The following is a 25022-nucleotide window of genomic DNA, read 5'->3' as shown; positions in this document are numbered from 1 at the left end:
ACACTAGTTAACTTCTTTTAGAAAAAGTAGAAATGGAGCCCAAGTTTTTACTTTCTTCCAATCATCATGCCTCAAGAGATTTCTACCCAATATTTTATAATCTAACACTTCACATCCTAAACCTAAACCTTTGTTGGCATGTTGAGTTGAATTGAAGGAATAAAAAAATTAAAAAATAAAGTTCAAAAATATAACTTTTTGGACTAAAATAAATAAATAAATACATAAAGAGTTTCTGAATAATTTGATTATTGTAATAGGAAAAAAATTATAAATGAATAAAATAGTTTTGTATTAAAAACGATATTTAATTAAATATTAAGAAATATTTAAATATTCATCATTTTTTTAAAATTATATTTTAAATAAAGTTCAAATTAAAAAAAAAGATATTACTAAATCTTAGTAGAAGAGAAAACTATATTTTGAAATAAAAAATTAAAATAGATTGATGTGCAAAATAAATAAAATAAAATAAAATAATTTTATGTTAAACAATTTTATATAATTACACTACTTTAAATAATAAATTTCAATTCGTATGTAATAACTACATAAAAGTAATTTTATATAGATAAAAAATAATTTACATAGATTATAAATTAAAAAACAAGTGAAAATCAAACCATATCTAATAAGTAGTACATTACCTTCCTCCAAAAAAAAGAAGAAAATAATGTCCAAACATAAGTTAAATTACAATAATCTTTCTTTTAAAAGAAAAAAAGTTACATTTATTTAAAGGAGTCCCATAATTTATCCAATGATTTATTTCTCTTTTTTTTCATCCCTGGATCATCAACATAAAAGATATATAGAAGGACAAGTTATCTCACGCTCACATGGATAATTCGAAACCACATAAATCACTTTCTTCTATTTTCTATCAACTTCCATTTCAATGCTTACAGGAAATATGTTTAACATTTAGTGGATCAAAATCTTTATGCATTTTAATCTATAATAGTGCTTTTAATCATTCACAAATTTTAAAATTTATCTCCAAAATTTGTTAAGTTTGTTAAGTTTGTTAAATAAATAATATAATATGTAATATATTATTGTTAAGTTTGTTAAAAGATGGTGGAACCTCACACATGAACAGAAAATAAACCAGTCACATCAACTTTCATCTTCTATAGAAACATGTTTTTTCCAGAAATTGAAATATATACAAGGACAAGTTGTCTCACAGGGATAATTTAGAACCACATGAATCACTTTCTTCTATTTTTGTTAGATGTCAAAGTCACCGTCCATTTCTTTGATTTGCAAGGTCATAGGAAATATCTTTAACAGTTAGTAATCAAAATCTTTATGCATTTCAATCTATAATACTGTTTTTAATCATTCAGAAAATTTTAAATTTTATCTCCAGAATTTTAAAACCAACCATTTCCCTTCATATCAAAGTATGTCTGCATAATGTCAACAAGGCATAGAAAGGTGCAATAATCAAAGGCTCCGAATAACACAACCAGAAAATGCAAACAAAGCTAAGACATTTCTGAAATAGTTTTTCTTCATAAAGTTGCAGGTGAGAATATAAGAGATGACATTTCTGAAATAAGACATATATAACATAATCTTACATAGTTAACAACACCACTTAGCACACTCATTACACACCAGCAGAATCAATCACAGCATAAAATGAGTTCATAGAAAATCAGAAACTTGGTTCAAAGGGAACTGGTTTGAAATGAAGTGGCACTTTTTTGGAGGTAATAAGCCCATATGTCTCACTCATGTCTATGTCTTGTGCAGAAGAATGAGATGAAGGGAGCTTCCAATTGAACCAGTAAAGAAGGTTGGCCAGTGTATACTCAACACTAACAACTCCAAAACTCATTCCAGGGCATGCCCTTCTCCCAAAACCAAATGGAATGAATTGGCCTTTCAAAGGAACAACATGCTTCTCACCATGTCTCTCTGGAATGAACTCTTCAGCCTTTTCCCAAACTTCAGGGTCCCTCTGAATCCACCATGCATTCACATATACCAGTGTTTTTGCAGGAATATCATATCCTCTGAGTTTTAATGCACATGATGTCTCTCTTGGAGCCAAGAGTGGAGCAGCTGGATGTAACCTCAGAGTTTCTTTCACTACACATTTCATGTACTCCATTTCGTTTATGTCATTTTCTTCCACTTTTGATTTATTCCCTACAACTTTTCTCACCTCTTCCTGAGCTTTCTTCAGCTTCATTGGATTTCTCATCAGCTCTGCCATGGCCCACTCTAGTGTTGATGCAGTTGTGTCACTTCCTGCTGAAAACATATCCTGAAATTGTAAAAGTAGTATTAGTAATAAATAATTCTCAACTCCACTTTTGTTTTGACATACAAAATTTTCCATTTGGTAAGAACATATTGTATGTTAACGCTATATTTGTTCTATTTTGGATAGTAAGTGTTTGAGAAAAACAATAAAAAGAAGGCAATAGAATAGAAAAGGAGGAAAACCAGTAGAATCGATTTGATGTCGTTATTGGTGAGCTCAGAATCAGGCATGGCATTCTTCTGATGTTGGATGAGGATATCCACAAAGCCCTTCTCGGTGGAGCAGTGATCAGCTTCACTCTGAACCTTCTTATGCTCCTCAATTAGCTCATCTAATAAGGTATCAAATGCTTCAAAAATGGCTTTGAATTCTTGAATTTTGCCAGTTAGAAAATCAACCCAACTCAGCAAGGGAAAGAGATCCCCCACAGTGTGAACTGCAAGTTGAATCATCAACCTCCTTGCAAGCTCTTTGACCCTGTTGTTACTGTACTTCTGTCCAAGAGCACATTTACAAATGATGTTGTCTGATGCTTCAAGAAGCAACTCACTTAGATTCACAGAGGATGCATCTCTCAAGCTTGCTTCACCTATCTTTTTGACCAAATCTGCAACCTCTTGTTCCCTGATGAGGCCAAATGAGTGCACCCTTTTGGCACTCAGAAGTTCAAGGGAACATATTTTTCTTTTCAGTTTCCAGCTTTCTCCATAGGATGAAAAACCAATGTCATTACCTCCGTACAGTATATACCTTGCTGCTGCGATTTTGGGTCGGTTTGAGAAGGCTAAGTCCTGAGTTTGCATGATTTCCCTCACCAAATCTGCTGATGAAATCACCAAAGTCTGAGTCTGCCCCAGCTGCAACCACATGAGAGAACCATGCTTTTGTGAAAGGGAACTGAAAGAACGATACGGCAATGTGCCTATCTGATGAAGATTGCCAATGATTGGTAACTTTGTTGGTGATGGAGGCAGATTGAAACTGGCTTTGTTTTTTGATCTTCTTGTTAGCTTCAACACAGCAATGGAAAGAAGAAAAAAGAGAAAATATGGATAAGAAGTAGAAGAAAGAAAAGCTATGGTATGAGGCCATTCTATAGAAGCCATTGTTTATATCCACCCACACTCATCTACCACTCACACCAGACATACATATATATAGGCATATCCACCTTACTCATGTTCATTATCCATCTTAGTACGATATATATACAGTGTTTTGAGTGTTCTGTTTGGTATGAGATAATGTGATTGAAGATTTTTTTGTATGAATGTATTTTACATAGTGATGTGGGCTCAACTATGACGCAGAAGTCGAACTCCTAGTGCAATTTTTGTTTAAGCACATTTTTCACACACATAGGATGCTGCTGTAGCACAGACATGAGGTGCACCTATAGCATGTGGTTGAACCTTTCATATGATTATGTTTTCCATACCCATATGGATGCTTTCACTCTCATGTAGACCTCATAATTTGTGCCAGCCCATAGAGTTTGGCTCAGGGTTAGGACCAAAAAGCCTACTGTGTGAAAAAACTTACATAACAAAAACTCACAATGCCAAAATGGAAACAAAATTTTATAGGTCAAGATCAACCCATAGATCGGTCTTTGAGTGAGTATTAGGTCAAGATAAATAGAGTTAAGTCGAGTCTGAATCAAGTAGGTCGTTCAAGTTGGATTCAAACTAAGTTGCATCTAGATTAGGCTAAGGTCGATAGAATTCATATACACATTGAACATACTTATGAGAATTATGAAAATTATTTAAAATTTAATTAAAGTCTTGTTGTTGGTCTAAACCTACTTAGATCCTAATTCTAATCCACTTTTAAGATGAAACTTTGGAAATTGACATATTTTTAGCTTACTCATTTGGTAGACTAATAAAATAAGAGTTTTTTAGGACTGGGTTTAGATCGACAATTGGTCAAATTGACATATCTACTCCTTATCCTTGTAGTCAAACTTATGAAATAAATATTTTTGAGTCTTTCCCTGACAATTATGTGGATGCATCAATACTATGATGCAATTTTGTATATGAATGTGTCTCTCACACGGATGTGAATGGAGTCATAGCCTTTTGGTAGAACTTTTGGTTGAATTTTGAAGATGAATGCCTTTCCCAAATCCATGTGGATGCAACCACAAATCTTATTGAACCTTGAGTGCATTGTTATATGTAATCACATCTATCACACGACGCAATCACTATTGTGGTTGAATATGTTGAAGGGCACGCTCCAACTAAAGACAGAATTAGATTATAGTATAACAATAAGTGCAAACTACAAATCGTGGTTGAAACATACTATTTGTCATCATTCTTATATGAAACAACAAAATTTGTTACATTGAGACATTGATAAGAGCCATTTTAAGTAGAGATAGTGGTCGAAACAGTGATTCGTGTTTGTCATTCCCGATCAATAATTTCCCTTTAAAACTCACGTGAAACTTACCATGCAAATTTTGTAAGTATGCTCCACTTTTTGCTTGCCATTGCTTTTCTCCACCTTTATCTTTATCTTCTGCTCAGATATTTCATCATACAATTTTTTAAACTTCAAATGTCACTTAATTTGGCCATAACAATGAGTGGAAGAAGATGAAAAACAAGAAACCAAACATCTAATCCCACCTAGTTGCTGCAGACAAGATATTATGATAATCATCACAAAACATTCATGTGTCACTTCGAATTCGATTTCTCTGCTAAGTTCTTTTGTATTGTCCTTTACTAAGTATTAAAAACACATTATTTTGGTGTTCTAAAGATAATTGTAATATATTTTAAAATTTAAAAATAAATGATTATCAATGTATTTTAAAGACACAATACAAAAAGTAACAGAGAAAACATCATTATAAAATCTAAACTCATACCATTTTCTTTCAAAAAGTGCTTCACTTAAAATTTTGATCTATAAAACAACAACACGCATTACAATTCATCACTATATTGAGTTTAAGAACTTAATTTGATTTAATGTTATTAAGTATTCTTTGGATTCTCTTAGAGCATTATCCTTTAGTCAGTTTTTAGGAGTCTTTAGAATAAGATTTATTGTTTATACTAGTATAAACACAATCGTGCCTGTGTATGTATTTTTTAAATATGCGTGATCACATTCAACTATAAATGGTTAAATACGTGTTTGGTTCTTTAATTTTCAATGAATTTTAAAATTAGTTCATTTTAAAATTTTGGATCAATTTAGTTTTTCATCTTCCAAAATAAGTGGATTTCGTTCTTTTAATCAAATTTTGTTAAGTTTATTTGATATTTCATACATATTTGATGATTGTATATTGTTTTTGAGTTGTTTACACCGTTTAACACATTTTTATTTTAATATTAAGTCAACTACTAGTATGAAACGTGTGCGAAACATCAAATAAACCTAAAAGAATTTGATTAGAAGGACTAAATCCACACATTTAAAAAGATGAAATACTGAATTGGTTCAAAATTTCAAAATTTTGAAATAAACTAATTCTAAAATTCAGTGAAAGTTAGAAATCAAAACCATATTTAACCAACTATAAATTACATTGAGATGAAAAAAAAAAACAGAAATTGAAAGCAGAATTAAATAGTGACTTTTGTTCATTCAGATTCTTGCTAAATCAAAACTTCCTTACTAAATGTTTGAGGTTATGAGTTTAATGCTTGATAAGATGAAAATAAGAGAAAAATACACATTTTTTGAAAATTTTTAATTTAATTAACAAAATTAATTTTTGTAACGTGGACCATACTTATCAAGTGACACGTCAACATGACATATGTCTTAAGTGAAAAACCCTGTCACATCGAACAAAACTAAATTTATTACTTTCTAAAATTAAGTATAAAACAAATTTTAAATTTTAAATAATGACTAATTTTAATTTTAATTTTATGGTAAAAAAAGTTTAATTCATAATATTATTATTAACTCAAGACGTTAACAACAATGTTTAATAACAAACTTTAATATATGTTACAATCGGGAATATTTTATTGTTTTTAAAAACAATAAAATGGTATATCAATGTGAAATACAAAATAATAACTTAAAATTATTATTAGATATTTCAGAACAATTAAAACTTAAATTAATAATATATATTTCAGAACATATTTTGTTAAAAATATCTCAAAAGGTATAGTTAAATTTTTTTATACATTCTTAATAGCAGTTTCTCTACAGAAAGATAGAAACTTTAAAATGTCATTTTCTTTCCTCCACTCAAACGAAATGTTTATAGGTTCATAATTTATATATATATATATATATATATATATATATATATATATATATATATATATATAATACGAAAGATAACTTTAAAATTAAATGTATAAATAAATTATTAAAATAATTGCAAGTTGTTAAGTGAATGTAAAAAATAAAAAATTGAGACGTTAAGTTTGTACTATAAAGGTCCTAATTAATGCATTTAATTAGTTTTTTTACATGTTATTAAAGTTATTAAAGTTTTTTTTACATGTTATTAAAGTTATTAAAATTAGGTATGTGATCCAATGATTGCATTGAAATTGAGAGGGCAAGGATGAGTAGAAGATGCATATTTAACCTTTCCCCTAATACCTCTCTCACCAACTTTAGCAATTTTCAGTTCTCAATTCTTCTGTTTCCCATATTCAATCAATCAATTAAGCTACTCAAATTTATGTACTTTCTCTCACAAATAAAGAATAATTGGTTTTACAATTTTTTATTTTATTTTCATTGGATTGGAGGTGAGGTTAGAGAAACCCTAATTCTCTGGTTTTGAATATCTGGGTGGTGTCTCAATTTGGTGAATACCCTTCCAAGTTGGAAGTTGAATTTTGAAACTTTTGACGAAGATGGCCAGTGGGAAAGTGGTAGCACCCAATTGGTTCCAAAAGAAGGTCACCGATCCCCTTCTCGCCATTGTCCGCAGGTACTCTTCAAAAGTTTCGTTTTTGCCCTCTCTTTCTCTGATCGGCTATTGGTATTTCTTTTCTGAATCGTTGCTGCGTCTGATTTTATCTGTCATCTATTTTTTCTTAAATTTGGTTTTCCATTGCATTGGATATTCATGATGGATAATATATTTGTTCCTCATTTTAATTACTCCCTTTCTAGAACGAATTAGGGTTGGGAGTGTAGTACTCTGTGTATATCTTATTTAAAAGGACAATTTTTGAGTGGCCTCTTGTTGGAGCCTGGCTATGTACATTCATGGTTGTGGCTTATTCTTTCTATCCACCTTGGAGAAGCCATGTAAGAATGCGTATTATGCTGGAAAATGAAAAATCAATTGCTTTTATGGAAGTGAAATAGTTGTCTTGTTTTGCCTTTGGAAGTCTTTGAATATCTATCATTTGTTATGACAATTAGGCTCGTGAAGGTAGATAGATAATTTTGGCATTTTTTTTTTCAGAGGAGCTGAACCAAAGCAGTTGGCTTTTTCTGCTGCTCTTGGTCTTACATTGGGAGTGTTTCCTATATGTGGTACGTTGTAATTAACCCACCTGGGATTATATAGTCATTTATGTTGGAATCAACTTAGAAGATGATTTATTTGTTTCATTTGCTACTTACTTGCATACATGTAGATTGAATAAGGTTCTGTTTGTTGTCCAGCATTTATGCTCAGCATCTCTACCATTTTAACTTGATTTTCCTTCTGATTTATAATGTGATGCGTGTGTCACAAAGGGTAGAGAACCTTTTCCCCATACATGCATTATGGATCTAGTGAAGTTAATATAAATTTCAGGGTGGAGGAAAATAAATATAGAATGTTACTATCTAGTATGTAGAACGTTAACTATATACTTGTGTTGTAATTGGTGACAACAAAAAGTGGCTTCAGATATGTGATGTGGTGAGTTCTTTTCTAAAACACTAGGCATCTTAGAGGGGTTATACATTCAATATGTTAGTATAGAACCACATAAAGGGAAGCTTCATGCTGCACTAACTTTTGAATTAGGGAAAACTGAAAGGAGACATGACCAACTCGGTCAGCCATGTTAATTTGAGTTTTGGCACTTCATGTCAGCATATTTTTATCTCAATTGACTGGTGTTGGAGGCTAAGTATTCTTCATGATGGGCCTTTTCTTCATAAATACCTTTCTCTGAGCAAGTACATCCATGATCCAGGTTAAGCAAAATAGAAACAACTATTTTTGTATAACCGTTAGATATTGTCCCAGTCTATTAACCAAAGAGGGAGGAAATCTATCCATCATTAAGATAATTTATTCATATATAAAAACTTAATAACAGTTGATACTGGCACAACACACAAAACAAAGTTATATCTACTATTACTAGTTTTGTGTGCATCAGCATTGTTGAAAAGAATGTATTACAATTTCTTTCTTCAATGGTTACCCTAACATTACATCGGTTAACATAATATATAATAATTGTTAACTTTGCAAAGGAGGAATTTAGTCAGACTCAATTGATTCCTAATGATAAATATGCTGATAAGTTGAGAATCACCTGCCCTGGGCCTAAACTTAGCCAGGCTTACCTGCTGGGTCTTTTTCTGGGAAAATGGAATTTGGCTGTTGCATAAAGCACTGATTTCTGTCTGAATATTTGAAGTGGCTTCCAACAGAAAAGGCAAGTATCTGTTCATCCAGGGTAATGATTGGGATAGGATTCTTAATTGGCTGTCTAACATGTTTCATCTGTTTTGTCTTGAGGTCTGAACAGTCAATTTTAAATTAATTAGTTTTGCATTACAATCTCTAGGTAACCACAGTCTAGTATTGGTAGCAAACTAGCATAATCAGTTTATTCTCTCTCTAATTTCCGAAAACTATATCTTTCAATTAACTCCAGAGAATAGAGATGCAGCTCATGGAAAATGCAACGTGACTGACATAATCCCAAAAATGTATGATTTCAAGATTGAGCAGCAACTAGAATTAAGTATAAAGTATAAACTGATTCAACCTATCAAATGCATCACAAGACTACCAAAAGAAGCAAATGTGCTGTTAATTAGATATCTGAGAAATAATGACACATTCTTCTATAATTTGTTGATATACTAATGTTTTTCAAATAGGTGTCACTGTATTCCTCTGTGGGGTGGCTATTGCGTTGCTTGGACGACTTTGCCATGCTCCAACTGTGATGCTAGCGAACTTCATTGCTACTCCAATAGAGTTGAGGTAACATGTATTCCGTGTTCTCTTTGCATCTACTTTCCTTCTCTTTGGGGAATTATTTATCATTGAACTTTTATTTTGTTGGCCATGCTATAATTAAAAATTTTGTGCAAATATCTTATAAATAATTTTATGACTTTAATTTTGTTAGAACTGCCTTTTGGAAAACCTAACAAAACTTAATGAAGGGTCTAGTCATCCAAATTTTAATTGGAAGGGTTATATATGATTCAAATTATGTTCATTCAGAAACATGTTTCTATGTTCAAAGAAAGGGTTCCTAATTGGAAATTCATTTTGTTTTAAATTTGTTTCGTAAAGAAATAAATCCGTGCAGCAGATGTTCTTCTTATTACTAGATTATAATTTTCCCTTTTTTTCCATAATAGAGTATATATACATATGTGTGCGTTTAACTATTGATTTAACTCTTTTTTGTACATGGGTATTTGCTTTTTTATTTGTTATTTCAGTTTAGTTTTCTTATTTCTAGACCAATGCTTTTTTTTCGTAATAGCTTATATATACATATTAATTATACTCTTGTTTGTACATTGTTGTTTGTTTTTATTTGTTATTTCAGTTTGGTTGTACCATTTCTACGCTTTGGTGAAATTATCACTGGTGGATCTCATTTCCCTTTAACATCTGATGCTTTAAAGAAAGTCTTTACCGGCGAAGCTTCACATGAAGTCCTATTAAGCATTGCCCATGCGGTAGGTGCTATCACATAATGTTTTCTTGTGGATTTGTCTTAAATATAGACATGTGTACCCAAAATTTAATAAAAACAGTACATTCATTTCTTCTCTTCCCATATGTGCCACTTTACCTTAGTTTGAAGTTTCAAATGGAGCATTGACTTAATTTACAGCTGATTTATTAACCAATAGTCAATCTTGTCCCTGTCGTTTACTTTTCTATTCAATTTTTAATTGAAGATTTTAAAATTTGTCTCAACTGTGACTCCACTATAAGCACACATCTTTTTGTTGTATTTCCTATTTTCCTCTAACAAGAAAGGCATAGTGTAATGTTGATCTCTCATTTTGTAAACTAGCTATATTTTTATGCTTTTCATTTTAGTATGTAATTTATTGCACCTTTAGTCTTTTTTTTTTTTTTACTTCAACATACTTGAGGAGTTGGCTAGGTTTTTATTTCATTGTATTGGATGCTTAAATGGAGCACTGATGTGCTATGCTCTGTCATTCCTAATTGCAGTTTTTGTGTTTTATGTCATTTTTTGTTAATTGCTGTATTTTAGTATATACATAACTTCACTTCTGGTGCTATTCAGTGCACTCAAACAGACATCATTCATGTTTTTTTAAGTCTTCTCTTCTGAATTTGTTTAAATCGAAATTTATTGATAAAAAAGTTATGAACAGTGGAATGGTTTTTACCACTTAAGTCTCTTTTGTGATACAGTGACAGTAAATCTTTCTATTCTGTGCTTTATATCGGAATGCTTTTGTACCTAGAGATTCAGAAAGCTGTTAACTTTTCCCCTTGGATATGGTTTTTCAATGTATGCTGGATTACTTCATGTTTCTAGCCCTCACAAATGCCTTCCGCTTGAATCATTTTTGCTTTCTGCAATGTTCATGTTTGATGCCCTTTCCAAAATTTGTTCTGCTCAATTTTTAAAATCCCTTTTTTATCAAACTTTTGCAGTTATTAGGGTGGCTTGCTGCTTCACCGATCATTTTAGGTACTCTATTTGTAGTGTTTTTACCGTTCTTCAAAATTCTGGTACATAAATTCTCAAGTCCTTCAAGTCCAAAGAACTCAGAAATAAAGCTGAAGGTAAGGGCTGTTTGAAAAAGTAGCATTGTCACAAAATTTCTTTGTAGTCATTCACTCATATGTTCTTGCGTGACATAAATTGTACAGAATAACAAAGACTTGTAATGCTGAGATTGATAACAATGTATCCTATCTGTAAACTATGTTTTTGTAAGGTATGTAATCTGATGTTATTATATCTCTCATGTTGTAGTCAGTATTTCTAAGCACCCCACATGTGTAACTTTTGTTTTTATTAAAAAAAAAACAACTTTCTTAGGTTCAAGTAGTAAAATGCTTAGAAAAGACATATAAATCATATGTATAATATTTTTAAAAATGTTCCAAAAATAGTTCTTTATTTAGTGTGATTTTTCCAACCAAAATATCTAAATTCAGGAAAGCCACTTTTGTCTAAAATGTTGGAAGTTGTCACATTAATATCTGGATTAAAAGAAATTAAGAAAAACAAATTGTGAAAACATTAGTAGACAATCATGTTAGTCTAAAATCATAGGAAAAGGATTTCCCATTTCAAAGACTTATTTAACATTTTCTTAATTTTTAGAAACTAATGTGATAACACTTATGACCTTTCAGGAACTTGGTTCACTCGAACGAGAACCCCTGATGAAGTCCAAGCTTACGGATTAATGTTATAAATATCTATCTTTAATTTTAAGTATTATTTACATTTGCCTCTTTCATTGCCCCTTTGTAGTATTTTAATATAATTGTAATGTAGTCTTATCTGTATAATGTGTCTTCAATAATTTAACATTAAATCATTCTTTGAAATATAAAATACATAATATATAATTAGATCTATATACTTGATTTTTTAACATCAGCTTAGAAAGCATTTTTCGAAGTGCTAGATAAATATTAAAAGAATTAAAATGCTGATAAATTTTATTAACTTGCAGGGTAAAAACAACCATCAAAAAGATGGATTAAACATTAAAATTGTCAACAAAATACTCCACTTTCAATCTTAAGTATCCATTTTCTCAGTAAACATCGAAACTGGTCATTTCATTTGTATCATTGACAGAAGTAATTAGAAACATATTATTTCTTCCCTGCAATATGCTTTCATTCTTTCTGTATAGAAATGACCAAAAATTAAAATGGCAGGAATGAAAATGTAAATAAGCCATTCATATGACTTTGACGTCAAAGCAATAAGCACCGCAAAACATGCTTTTAAGTACTCTAACTAAAGTATAACATCTGCACATCTGCTTATGTTATCCAAAGTAACATAATTTCAAGATTTCATGCATTACAAATCACAGTTAGTCCTTCCTACAACTTAGTCATGTATTTCCAATCATGGTAATGGGATCCAAAATCAAACCATTACTTGTAATAAACATCATTCAGTGATATTAGTTGTCTGCATATAACAGAACGTTCATTTCGTTTCCACAGCCCACTACTAAAGAACAATTGGTCATTTACAACGATGGAAACAACAAATGGACAACACATAACATAGCTTTATCTTAGTTTTCTTTTCAAAATGCAGAGTTTTGGCACCTCAGAATTCTTCTTAAATTATAAAATTCTGGAAGTGGACGATAATGAAATTATTTTTTTGCACTAAATCAATTAACTAACTCTATTCCTGTCAAAGGAAGCCCGGCATGAAGCTGAAGAACAACTTCACCAACAGTCTGCAGCAGAACAACAGGCAAGAAAAGTATCAGATTTGACAGGAGTTTATTGGTGCTCTCTCTCTCTCTCTCTCTCTCTTTTCTCTTAATATATATTCAATGATAGCATATATAATTCAGAAAAATAAATTAAAAAAGCAATTAAGCATAGGCAAAATGACTTTTTTATGGATTCTACACACCTTAGCCATGGATCTATAAGAATGTTCAGTAACGCCTGCAACATGAGGAGTCATGATAACATTCTTAAATTTAAATATCTGGTCATCAGGGTTAAACGGCTCGGTCCAAGCAACATCAGTGCCTAACCCTCCTAAGTGACCTGATTCAAGGTTTTTTATCACAGCCTCATAGTCCACAAGACCACCTCTAGCAATATTTACCAGAAGCGCACCCTGAAATATACAATTGCTTAATACAAAGGAAATTCATTAAAAAGTTACAACTAACTAGCAAATTAAACCAAATGATATTTCATTAATGTTGCATTTGCTTGTTTTTCTACAGATAATGTGGTGTGGTGTTAGCAGGAGAACTAATAAATTTGCAATGACTTCACACTGTGTCAGAAAACAAAATGAGAATGGTAAAAACAGCTAAAAATCACTCATCATAAAATGACAGGTCCCGTCCATCTCCCAAGATCTTGTACATGCATTATGAGACTAATTTCAATAAAAAGAAAAATAAGTACGATCTCCTTGATAGGTACTTTTATTCCAACAGAGGCTAACAGGAAAAGTTTCTTCTATTGAAATTCGTAAGTTATTCAATAGTTTCCATTTGAAAATATTTCATACTGAGGTATCAAAGATAATATATACCAAAAGTACTGTAACATTTACCCATCTCCCAAGATCTTGTACATGCACTATGAGCCCAACTTTAATAAAAAGAAAAATAAGTAAATCAGGGAAGTTCATCTGAGATGGTAAACACACCTTTTTCATAGAAGATACGAACTTATTGTTTATAATACCAGCCTGAAAAACATCATATCGAAGTCAACAACGATGTAATGAAAAAAAGTCCATTAATATTATGCCTAGTTCACAGAATGCACTTAAAAGCTTTTACAAAAAAGGCAGAACTAGATGTCAAGAAGCTTTTAAGCACAAACAGATTTATGTTAATAATCAACTTAGATTCTGCATCAGTACGTTGGTTACTGCTAAGGAAAAAGAAACAAAACCTTCTAACACGTATCTAAACGAAAAAAGGAGAAGAAAGATAGGATAAAAAAATATACTAACAAAATGTTTGTGTTTACCCATTTGTCAACATCTGTATCAACCATCTACCATAGTTTTAAAAACATAGGTTTTCACCAATCTCAAAAACTGTAATAAAAAACAAATAGGGAACCGAAGTGGCTAAAAGTAGCTAAAATAAAATAAATGAAGGATTGCAAAAGGTCCAACCGTTTCCTTGTTTAATCCTAGGCAGCAAACAACAATGTCAGCCTTCCTAGCAAAGTCATATATATCTTCATGACTACCCTTCACATCAACAAGATCACGTTCATCATCTTCAACAAAATAATAAAGAACATGTTAACAAATAGATGAACAACTGAAGCTTATTACAAGTTATGGCCCACAAAAATTGGGAAGGAAAATACTTCTGTTTAATTTGCTAACGTCTTGTGCATATGAAGCCCAGCTACGCTTTGTAGCCATAACTTGTACACCAAATGGCTGCAAACGCTTTGCTAAATCCACTCCAATGTTCCCAAAGCCCAAAATAAATATCTACATTACCATTAAAAATTAGTTTTCCACAAACAGTACATTCAATTATCACAAACAAATCCATGTACAGAAATTACACTTTGTGAGGAAAACAAATGTTAAAGGAGAAATTTTACTCTGTTCATGGTTGTTTTACCCTTGTACTGTTTAACATAACTCTATCACTTCTGCGTGTAGTACAGAAAATATTTGGTCTAGGAAACTGTGTATGACATTATACAAATCAAAATGTAAGCAATTCTCGAGGGGTTCTAGGAAAGGACTCTGACCAGATACACCAAAAACTGAAGTCTGAACTAAACATAATTTTCACAGCCCAAATAGAACACAAACTTTATCATTTGTTTAACCCAATACTGTTTAACAAAATGAAACCTAATTCAATCAATTTTAGACTTCCAGAAAAGAAAATCAGTATTTATATACATGTTATCCATATTAGTTTTGTAAGCCCCCCAAGCATCATCTGTAATATATTTCATTGATCATCTATCCCCTTCTTCCTGCTTTAAAAGTACAAGTAATAGCTTTTATTTAGTTAGAATAGGCTGAGATCCATTTCTATTGAGGCATGTAACCATTACGAAAAACAATAACCAGGAACAAGAATAAAAAGAAAGGGAGCAGAACAGAATATTATTGTTTTCCAAAAATAATCGATACACTCACAGTTTTACCAAATAAAGTGTCAGTAATTGGCTCTCCAAGCTTCTTCTGTTGTATGGAAACTTGCAGTTCATTCTGCATGAACAATGTTTTTTTTTTTTTCAAAAATAGAACATAATGCATTTAGAAAAAAATGGAATTTTTTTATTTCAAATTGAAGACATCATACTTGCTTTCGGAGGAGACCTAGCATTAGATATATGGCCATTTCAGCACATGAAGCTGAATTTCCGGTAGCATCACCTGGGATCCTAGCAACTTTGATTCCATGCTTTGTTGCAGCATCAATATCAATACCTTGGAGAAAAATTCACTATTTATCAATTTGATACTCCGACGAGGTTTAACAGGATGGGAGGGAAGACAAAATAGAATGCAAAATTACATTTACAATAAATATGAGAAAACATTAATCTTCCTCATGTTTTGCATTAAACCTCAAGTGACAGTAATCACAGTACCTTCCAGCCCAACACCATACTGCATTATAAGTTGCATCTGAACCGCACGAGAAATTATGTCTGAATCTAGCTTCATGCTTTTTACTATGCAGACATGATACTTGGCAATATCCTTGCGCACATCTTCAAAAGAGAGAACATCAACCTACAAATGCAATAGATAGCTTTTTGATCTAAACTAAAACTAATGAGAACATTTTTCTCACATTAATACAAAGATTGTATAACTGCAAAGCTAGTAGTACAATCTAAAGATCGTATTGGAAGTTATCTTAACCACAAGTAACTGCACTGAGAAGAGTTACAATTATGCAGAACTGATACAACATTTCTCTTAGAAAGGAAATTGAGAAATGTAGTCTCCATCGCATGCCAAAATTTGTCTTATATTCATCTGAAAACAAGGTATATCATGCTTTTGGATATGATGAACATGTCTTATCAATAATATTTTACCTTGATATTGGCATGATTTTGCAGATACTCTGTTGTATATTCATGAGAAGCAGGGAAATGGGGTCCACAAAACAAAACTCGAGTGGTTTGTTTCTCAACATGCTTTACCAAGTTCCCATTACTCTCCATGAGGCCTGTCCTACAACATGAAGCAATATTGAAATAAGAAAAAAATGAAATTCAAACACTACAATAGAGTCGACTTCTTTGTAAGGACTACATGTATCCTTTGCTGAAGACAATTCAGCTCGAGTAAGATAAGTCCTGTATGCATCGGCGGCTTCCATTCTCATGTTTTTTTTTTCCTCTTTGTTAATTTAACAGTCACTCTCTCCACATGGAAGGTGGAACTAACTTGTTCCGAGAAAAAAATCTCCTTTTTTTTTGTAGTCCCAGAAAGGCATTTGAAGAACTACGTTTCTCGGATAAATAAAATAATCTTTCGAAAACAAATGATATTTGAAAAATTGATCGCCAAACCCCATTTAGTCAAACAAAGACTAAGTCAATTTCATTCGGAAACACTGGGCTGGGGAGAACATTCAATTTAAATCTGAATTTCAAGGCATTTTAAGTTGGGTGTGTGGGGTGGGTTGATAAGAGAATATGGGTAAATTGAAATTTGAAGGAAGAAGGAGAGAAAGAAAGAACGTACGAATGAAGGTATTCGAAAAATGATTTGGTTGTGGTGCGATGAAGATGGTGCAAGCGTTGAGTAGTTCGACCAAACACAGCTCTCAACATAATATAATACTCTTCGCATTACTGTCTCTTTCTCCCACTCTTTTAGGATCACAGTACTCTGTTTACGCCGCTTTCTCTGTTAATTATTACTCTGCTTGACATATATTTTATGTTATCAATTTCCAACTTTGTAATATTTTTGTACCATATGTTAGTAATATAATTTTATGTAATGTTTAGTTATGATTTGAATACTATTACAATTTAATGTAATTTTTTTTATTTTATTATATGAAACAGAATGTTTATCTTGTCTTTAACTTTCATTCAACTCCTTTTATCTATATTCAAAAAGATAAAAACAGGAAATTTACACTGTTCTCCTCAAAGAACATCTATTGAAAAATTAAACATCGTTGACAAAACACTATTTTTTTTTCATCCAAAAACGTTTTCTTCTTTTTTTCTTCTTTGTTTTTATTTTATTTTCATATTACTTTTGCTCTACTTCTCCTACACGAAACAGCCCGAACACCGCGTAAATGTCTTCTTGTTTCGCTGCGGAATGTTTTAAGAATCTTGAAATATATTTACATCAACAAAAAAGTATATATGTAACTCTTCTTGAAAACAGCCAATTCGTGCTTTTCATCTCATGTTTCAAAATTGTAACTAAAAAGTAGTTTCGCTTTGCCTTTAACGTTCGTTTTTAAATCCGATGAATTATAGCCATAGGCATTTACAAATCCATAAATTCACCTGTAATAAGAATGATAGAATATTTTTGTATTATTCAAAATGTTCAATGGAGGTCTTTCTGTGACATATTTCCACATTCATCATCAGAATCTGTGCATCCAAACCTTCTGATAAACAAAGAAAAGTGCTTACTTTACGGACCGGGTACTATAAATTATTTTTTAAAGAAACAAATAATGTCTCCACTATATTAACAATTTCTGGGTTGCGAGCAGAGTAAAACCGTTGCCCCAGCTCAGGTAACATAAAACAATGAACTCAAGTGCAAATTATTTTTCTAGTTAGTATGTGAAAAAAAAAAACTATTGGATTTAATCACCGGGATACAACAACTTGGCCCCAAGAAAAAAATCAGAGGTAGAGTATAGAATAATATAAAGGCTCAATTATACAAATCCCTGGATAAGGAAGTCATGTCAAAAACTAGATGAGGGCTTGGATGCCTTGCTGTTGCATCTCTCTTAGTCTCCACATTAGGTAAATGCCATCTTCCCCACGATCTTCTTGATCCATTTGTTGTAATGCCCAAAAATAGAATACAGTGTGGATTGTGTCCTACCAAAGAAATAAATCATAGTTAAAAATCGAAAAGGTTGTAGTCACTCCATGAAAGTGGTGTCACACATGTGACATGTCCGAGATTATGTCATACATTAATTTCTAATGGTCTCTTTGGATAAGTTTCTCCACAAACACATTTTCGGCAGAGGAAAAAATAAGAAAATTGAAAAGAACTTCTACATAAAATTTAGCTTACGCATAAAATAATTTGTAGAAACTCTTCCGTACAATTCCTCCAATTTTTTTTTTTTGGAACAATTGAATTTAGTTTGTACAAAAATTCAATTTATTTTCCTTCTTATTTTTAACTCACAAGTGCTTGTGGATTACACTCCTTTATTTCTTCTGATTTCTATCAATAGAAGTGTTTATAGAGAAACTTGTCCTATCAGACTTACATGAAATAAGGACAACACTAAAAATTTACTACTCATGACGACACCAAAAACCATAACCATAAACGAATATGATGTACAGATAAAAAAAAGCAGACAGCATTGAGACATGAGGTGCAATTATTACGTTATTTGCATGTCTTTCTCAATACAAAACAAACCATTTTATATCAGTGCAACTGTGAAACCAAGCATTTCCACACAGTATACATTTAAATGTGAAAAATATGCATGCATATAACATTCAACCTTACTTATCCATGTCCAAACATGGAATTGAATTGTGAGATGGGATCAAATTTCATCGAGATTCTTAAGGAAGGGGTAAGGAAAGAGAAAATCTGTAAAGTAAATGGCATTATAAATGTTTACGGCAATAAGAGGTGCCCACTCTCAAATGGCATAGCTTTTGCACATTGTACATATGGCAATTACAAAATATAAACTGTTAGAAAACACAGAATTTACCTTGCCTCCTTCCGTAATTGCCCCATTCCTATCACGTACACAGTAGATTTGCTGTGTTTGAAACTGAAAATTCATTGTAACAAAATCATCCATGAAAGTTTTCATTCAACTTCATAAGAAAATTTATAAATTAGCAATGAAGTTCGGAAAGTAATAAATTACATACCATTACAATAATCACTGGAGATGAACCCATCATCTTGGTCTCTCTTACATCCACATCAGATACATGCAGAATCTGCATTAGTGTTAAATAATTAAAAGAAAAAACGAAATATCCTAGTAGGTAAAGAACCATACCATGTTTAGTTGCAGAAACAATTACGTAGATTCACAATATAATGTTACACTATCTTAACTAAGATAAATTCGGATATAAATACTTTATATAGAATTGCATCATTTATGGGTAAAACCTCTCTGAATCACCAATACGTTAAATAAGGGAACATATCCTTGCGGATACATTGAAATTCATTGAAAATTCGTGCGGCAGCAAGAGAAAATATTTGCTTTAAAATAGGAACTTATTAATCACCACACACAAGATCTGTTTTTCTTTAACTCATTAAAGTTTTTCTTTTTTTCACTTTATCTCTCTATCCCAAACAACCTCATTCAAAACAAGAAGTCATTAAACAGAGAAAGCAACAAGAAAGATTAAGAAAATTGCAAATCTCACCTTGTTATCAAAGAATATGCCATTACTTTGGTAAGCATGACGCTCTGCTTTCAAGCGTTCAACCAGCTCAGGACTACAATACTTCTTTAATGTTTCAACATCTCCCTGAACATATAATTAAAATCAAAGTCTTATTCATAAACCATAAATACAGCCCAGCCAAAAAATTAGATTTAGAGTAAAGCTTAGATGAAAGTGCTTTATCCCTATCATGTTTTGTATTTAACAAGTGATACAGGTATCAGTTTTTAACAACTTATCATCGATCAACTTCTTCCACTTCAGTAGCCAACTTCAACTAACAACTGCAACTGCCCTTTTCATGTATAGGAAGTCTAAATCTTCAAACAAGCATTTCATGTTAATGAACCCCACACATCCAACCAGGCACATTGTTATCTTTCTTAACCCATATTTGAAGACATTGCCTCCCTTCTTTTTCACTAAAGTGATTCTCACTAAACATAGCATTAAATCCAAAGGTTTAACCTAATTGTTGGTTTTCCTTTTCAAAATGATTATTAAAAAAGTGTTCTTACCTGATGATTTCAGTAACTCAGAAAATCTAGCCTTTTAGTTTTTATATATATATATATATATATATATCATCCAACTTTCTAAGATCTATAACATTTTCTGCTCCAACCATATAACCAATGCCACAAGTTATCATAATCATCATCCGGTTTTCCCTTTTTTATTTGATTAAACTAGGCTTTGCATGAAAACATCCATTTCAGTTACAACTTACAACTGGTGATGATGTTGAGGATTTGTTCTAAAAGAAAGACAAGTGACCAGAGATGAGAAAACAATGAAACGTAAAGTGTCACTTGTTAGAGTAAGATAGCAAATAGAATTACACCTAAGTATTGGCCATGAACCTATGCCTGATTCAAAAATGGAATGAGAAATTGATTGCACATAAAAGAGAACACATTTTAAGCATTCTTCTTCAAACTATAACCCACCTTGATGTAAGCATTAAGCACTGGTTTTATTGCCTCCTGTACTTCGACAACAAATTCTGGTAATGAGAAATAACTGGTCCATGTAACCAGATAAAAGAAAATATGTTAGCAACTAAAATAACAATAAAATACTAACACTAAGATAGAAACAAAAGTCTTAAGAACCTACGGATCCCGTTGACGTATTTCCTTGTAAGAAATTGCAGCATCTGTCTCTTGAAACATACTATCATTGATACTGAAAAATAAATTCATGGTGAATTAGAGCTTAAATTCGCATCATACATTGATACTATTTAGACTATAATCAGACAAGTATAGTAGCATGCATAACTATTACCAGTAACCAATCATTTGATATATCTAATTCCAAAGAACAAGAATGAGTGCAAAGAGAAACTTGATGACATACTCCTGTATTTTGTGAACAATGGGGCTATCACTGGTCTCATATCTTTCGCGCAAGTCCTCTACTATCTGTCAATTCCAATAAATATATAAAATACCATGCCAAAAAATGTGATTTGAAAGTTAAACATGTAACATTTTCTCCATGCACATTCATGAATTATCAAATAGGACACTAATGCTTAAGAATGCAAATGAGACAAGCTGCACAATATATCATAATATAACTAACCACCATTAGGAACACAATTGTTTTAATAGAACAAAGAACCTCAGGAGTCCAGAGTAGAGCATACCTCCTGGCCCTTTGTCTTCACTGGGTCACTATACTTAAGGAACCGCTTGGATACTGGATGGCCTTTCACCTTTATGAAAAAGCAAAGATAATTCAATGGAAAGCATTTCAGAAAATCCAATAACAGAAGGACTGCAACCAAGTTACCTTCTCCCTGAACTCATCAAATTTCTTACTCCACCAAGATTGTTTAGATGGCATAACAACAAGGTCTGTTCTTGTACTTGTTTCACCACTTGATGCAAAAGGAACTCGCTTTCTCTTTGTTGGAGTACTGCTTAACTCCTCTTTTACTATGTCATAACTTTTCTTGGTTATGTCAACTATCTTTGCATCCTTTAATTTTTGGAAGGCAGCAGAAATATTTGGAGAGGAAATAGTTGATTTAAATTTCCCAAACAATGAATCTGTAGCATTGCTAGATCCAGATTGCTGGGTTTGCTCTTCCTGGGATGATGTCTTATTTTCTCCATTTACATCAGCACCCTGTTTGGTTGAAGAATCAGTTGATCCAGAAGATTCCTGCTTTCCTATCCCAAAAGTTCCCTTCACCTGATTAAACAAAAGCAGTATCAATAACCTGTTAATTTCACTTTCAAGAGCAGAGTTTTAGATCATAAACAGACCTCCTCAGTTGCAGCTGAAATTTTCTCTTTAACATTGTAAGAAACCTGCAAAACGTACAATTAAATTCCAGGAAGCGTGTCAGCTTATTCAAAATAGATATATGGATACCAAGTTCCCCGGAACAAAGTTAATAACAATCGCAATTAGCTGCACAAACAAACAATGGAAGAATGACGTAAATAGAAATCTAAGGTATGCATCCTTTTACCTAACCAAAAAAAAAAAAACTATACCATGAAATTTGTATCAAGATCGGTGCAAGTCCACAATAGACTTTCTACACAATTACACATCCAATGACTTCATAGTCCATTTATGCATTGATGCAAAACTCAAAGTTGTTTATTTAGTATCAGAAGTGAGTTCTTTTCCCCCTTTTATCATAACTAATTTTCATTACTAACCAAGAGTAGAAACTGAGTATGACCTTTGATTATACCTTCTTTGCCGCAGCTTCAGCTTCCGTCCAAACCTCGTCCACTTGTTTGTACAGCTTCTCAGTTTTCTGCTTTGTTCTGTATCAGACATTTAACCATATGAGGCCTCCGTTAAAGAGTTGAGCCAGCCTTGACATACGATGGTATGTCACAGCCTATTAACAGTAATACAAAAAAATACTAAATCATGGTCACCAAATACAACACTTACCTTTCTTTTAGCTCTTCTTTTACCCCTTTAAGCTCATCTGCTTTTTCCTTCAGCTCCTTGACAGACTGTTGGAATTCTTGGTTTCTGCAACCATCAAAGACAATACACTAATAATGCAACGGTAACTGTTGGGAATAGTCCAAGTGTGAGTCAAAAGTCTCACATTGAATAAAATAGACAAAGTTAAACACTATATAAAAATAAATGACTACAACCCTCATGATGAAATATATATAAACCCAACAGTAACACCCATAAAAGAAAATAAAACCTCAGAAAAAATCAACAGAACAAAACATACAAGGACTATATCAAGGTCAAGCCTATGTTTTCATTTAGTTTCAGGAAAGTGACTTGCATATAACCGCTATTGTCCAAACAAACATTACAAAGGAATTAAATGCACCAAATTAGAACCAGATTAGAAAATACATGCACAAGGATAATAAATAATGCCACTAGCTACTACTTACAATTGTAACCCAAGCAGTTCAAAGTACAAAACATATCTCAAGAACAATTTTTATTTCTCTAATCTCTTATAAAGCAGGTGTATCTGTGTGTGTGCATGTATATTTTTTTAACACACTGCAAGTATATAAATGGTAGTGAACTCCCATACAACATATTTGTTTTAATTCCTTCTTTCTATGTCACATGCTACAGTTTTGCCAGATAGCCTGGAGAAATTTCTGGGAGTAGGTGCGAATTTATTTGGACTTCAGCATCTTCTATGATTTATTAATACAAATTAAGAGCATTGCTTTGGTAAATCATGTTAAAATTGAGATTTAAAATACTTTAACGTATTAATAAGCTCATTGAATTCACTAACCTAGCTCGTTGGACTCGAACATAGCAGTTATAAGTGTCACGGTGCAATTCAATTCAGATAGGACAGATAGAGAGAGGAATACCTAACAGCTTCGCCTTTAATCTTGTTCGAGAAGTCATTGAAGACGCTGTATCTACGTCTATCTTCCCAGCCCAGAAGTAACCTTCTATTCCTATTCCAACCCTATACAAGCAACAAATCAACAGCAATGATAAATAAAGAAATAATCAAACAATTTACAGAGAGATAAATTTTGGAAATGAAAGGAACCTGGTGGCGGTGGTGAGGCGAAGGAAGAAGAAGTGATTGTTTGGAGAGGAAGAAATCGCGAATCAGCTTTCGCGTGGCCATTGGAGTGAGGTATGGGAAAAGTTGCGTTTCTTTCTAGAATTTTTCTTTTTCTTTGGTTTTGGTATTTATCTGTAATGGGTGAGGAAGAAGAAATGATGGTGCAGATTGGAATAGGTATGAACAAAGGAACCAGCTACATTCAAATACAATTACAACAAAACATTGAGTTTTCACACTTGAGAAAGGATTCAATATTCTTCTTCGTACGCCCATGCACAAGCCAATGAACACAGCTCTCCGCATCTTCTTATTGGGCTTAGGGTTCCCGTTTTTGGGCCTGCTAGTTTGTTTTTCTTTTGCACATCAGTTTAATATTTCAAACTTTTTTATATAATAAAATTTAAGCTTAATTAAATTTTAAATTCCTCACAAACTTTAATTTTTCAATTTATTATTTATTAAATAGTTTTGTTCAATTGAAACTTCAAAATTTACATACTTTTCTATTGAATCATTATCATATATTTTTTTAGTTAATCGAAAAAGTGTTTTTTTTATATATATTAATATCCTTGTTAATGTAAGATATAAGTTATATTAGTTTATCATAATATATTTATTTATTTAATTTTTTTTGTTGATTTTATTATTTCATCCGTTTTGAATCATTATCGGCTATAATAATATATAAGGAATATATATATATATATATAAAAGAAATATTTGAAATCTCATATTATATTAATTAAATTAATTAAATATAAAACTTATTTTACAAACTCATTTTGTAAAATTAAAATTAAATTTAAATTTCACTTCTTAATCTACTTTTACGGTGAAAAATACGATTGATAACTCAAATAATTTTGAAAAATTTAAATTTTAGGACTGTCTTTTTTATATTGTTAAACAAAGGTTGTAGTTAAAAGTTATTACAAAATATTTTTCTATTCATATTGGTTTTATTACATATTATAATAATCATAAATGATTAGACATTCTAATCAATCAAATAACTTATAAATATACTTTTAATAGAAAAAGAGAAAACTTCAAATGAGAAAAAACATAATATAGCGTATGTAATTTTTGTATTAAAAAATAATATAGAAAATGATAATAAAGAAAAAAATTCATCT

At 31.7% G+C, this 25022-nt stretch overlaps 4 protein-coding genes across 5 annotated transcripts; 1 reads left to right on the top strand and 3 right to left on the bottom strand.

The window, feature by feature from the left end:
- Positions 1-1497: 1497 nt before the first annotated feature.
- LOC114181648 (phenylacetaldehyde oxime monooxygenase CYP71AN24-like) lies at positions 1498-3474 on the bottom strand. Its single transcript, XM_085670641.1, has 2 exons — positions 2467-3474; positions 1498-2284 (listed from the first exon to the last, which is right to left on the bottom strand). The coding sequence occupies exons 1-2, from the start codon at positions 3388-3390 to the stop codon at positions 1670-1672; spliced, it is 1539 nt and encodes a 512-aa protein (XP_085526767.1). The 5' UTR covers positions 3391-3474; the 3' UTR covers positions 1498-1669.
- Positions 3475-6867: 3393 nt separating this feature from the next.
- LOC114183751 (uncharacterized) lies at positions 6868-12074 on the top strand. Of its 2 annotated transcripts, XR_014993567.1 has the most exons (7): positions 6869-7223; positions 7707-7777; positions 9356-9461; positions 10042-10174; positions 11136-11267; positions 11355-11422; positions 11847-12074. XR_014993567.1 is itself a non-coding variant. In XM_085670829.1 (6 exons), the coding sequence occupies exons 1-6, from the start codon at positions 7147-7149 to the stop codon at positions 11898-11900; spliced, it is 573 nt and encodes a 190-aa protein (XP_085526955.1). In that variant the 5' UTR covers positions 6868-7146; the 3' UTR covers positions 11901-12074. The 2 variants fall into 2 exon arrangements, 1 of the variants encoding a protein (XP_085526955.1); XM_085670829.1 differs by lacking the exon at positions 11355-11422 and having other exon boundaries at positions 6868-7223.
- A 477-nt stretch (positions 12075-12551) lies between these two features.
- Positions 12552-17121, bottom strand: LOC114183741 (D-isomer specific 2-hydroxyacid dehydrogenase family protein). Its single transcript, XM_085670790.1, has 10 exons — positions 16915-17121; positions 16260-16398; positions 15804-15948; positions 15512-15639; positions 15346-15417; positions 14547-14676; positions 14347-14453; positions 13867-13908; positions 13108-13320; positions 12552-12925 (listed from the first exon to the last, which is right to left on the bottom strand). Exons 1-10 carry the CDS (start codon positions 17001-17003, stop codon positions 12857-12859), a joined length of 1134 nt encoding a protein of 377 aa, XP_085526916.1. The 5' UTR covers positions 17004-17121; the 3' UTR covers positions 12552-12856.
- A 735-nt stretch (positions 17122-17856) lies between these two features.
- On the bottom strand, positions 17857-24147 carry TIM44-2 (translocase inner membrane subunit 44-2). The gene is made up of 14 exons (XM_028084539.2): positions 23863-24147; positions 23675-23775; positions 22758-22841; positions 22549-22624; positions 22109-22153; positions 21630-22034; positions 21484-21552; positions 21192-21256; positions 20949-21017; positions 20780-20852; positions 19809-19913; positions 19293-19364; positions 19127-19189; positions 17857-18257 (listed from the first exon to the last, which is right to left on the bottom strand). The coding sequence occupies exons 1-14, from the start codon at positions 23941-23943 to the stop codon at positions 18126-18128; spliced, it is 1440 nt and encodes a 479-aa protein (XP_027940340.1). The 5' UTR covers positions 23944-24147; the 3' UTR covers positions 17857-18125.
- Positions 24148-25022: the final 875 nt, after the last annotated feature.

The sequence above is a fragment of the Vigna unguiculata genome, chromosome 1 (genome assembly GCF_037176805.1).
Source record: "Vigna unguiculata cultivar grain cowpea cultivar isolate G323 ecotype 2 chromosome 1, ASM3717680v1, whole genome shotgun sequence".
NCBI classification, from domain to species: Eukaryota; Viridiplantae; Streptophyta; class Magnoliopsida; order Fabales; family Fabaceae; genus Vigna; species Vigna unguiculata.
Note: the sequence above shows the minus strand (reverse complement) of the source record. Positions and strands in the feature narration are given on the sequence as shown.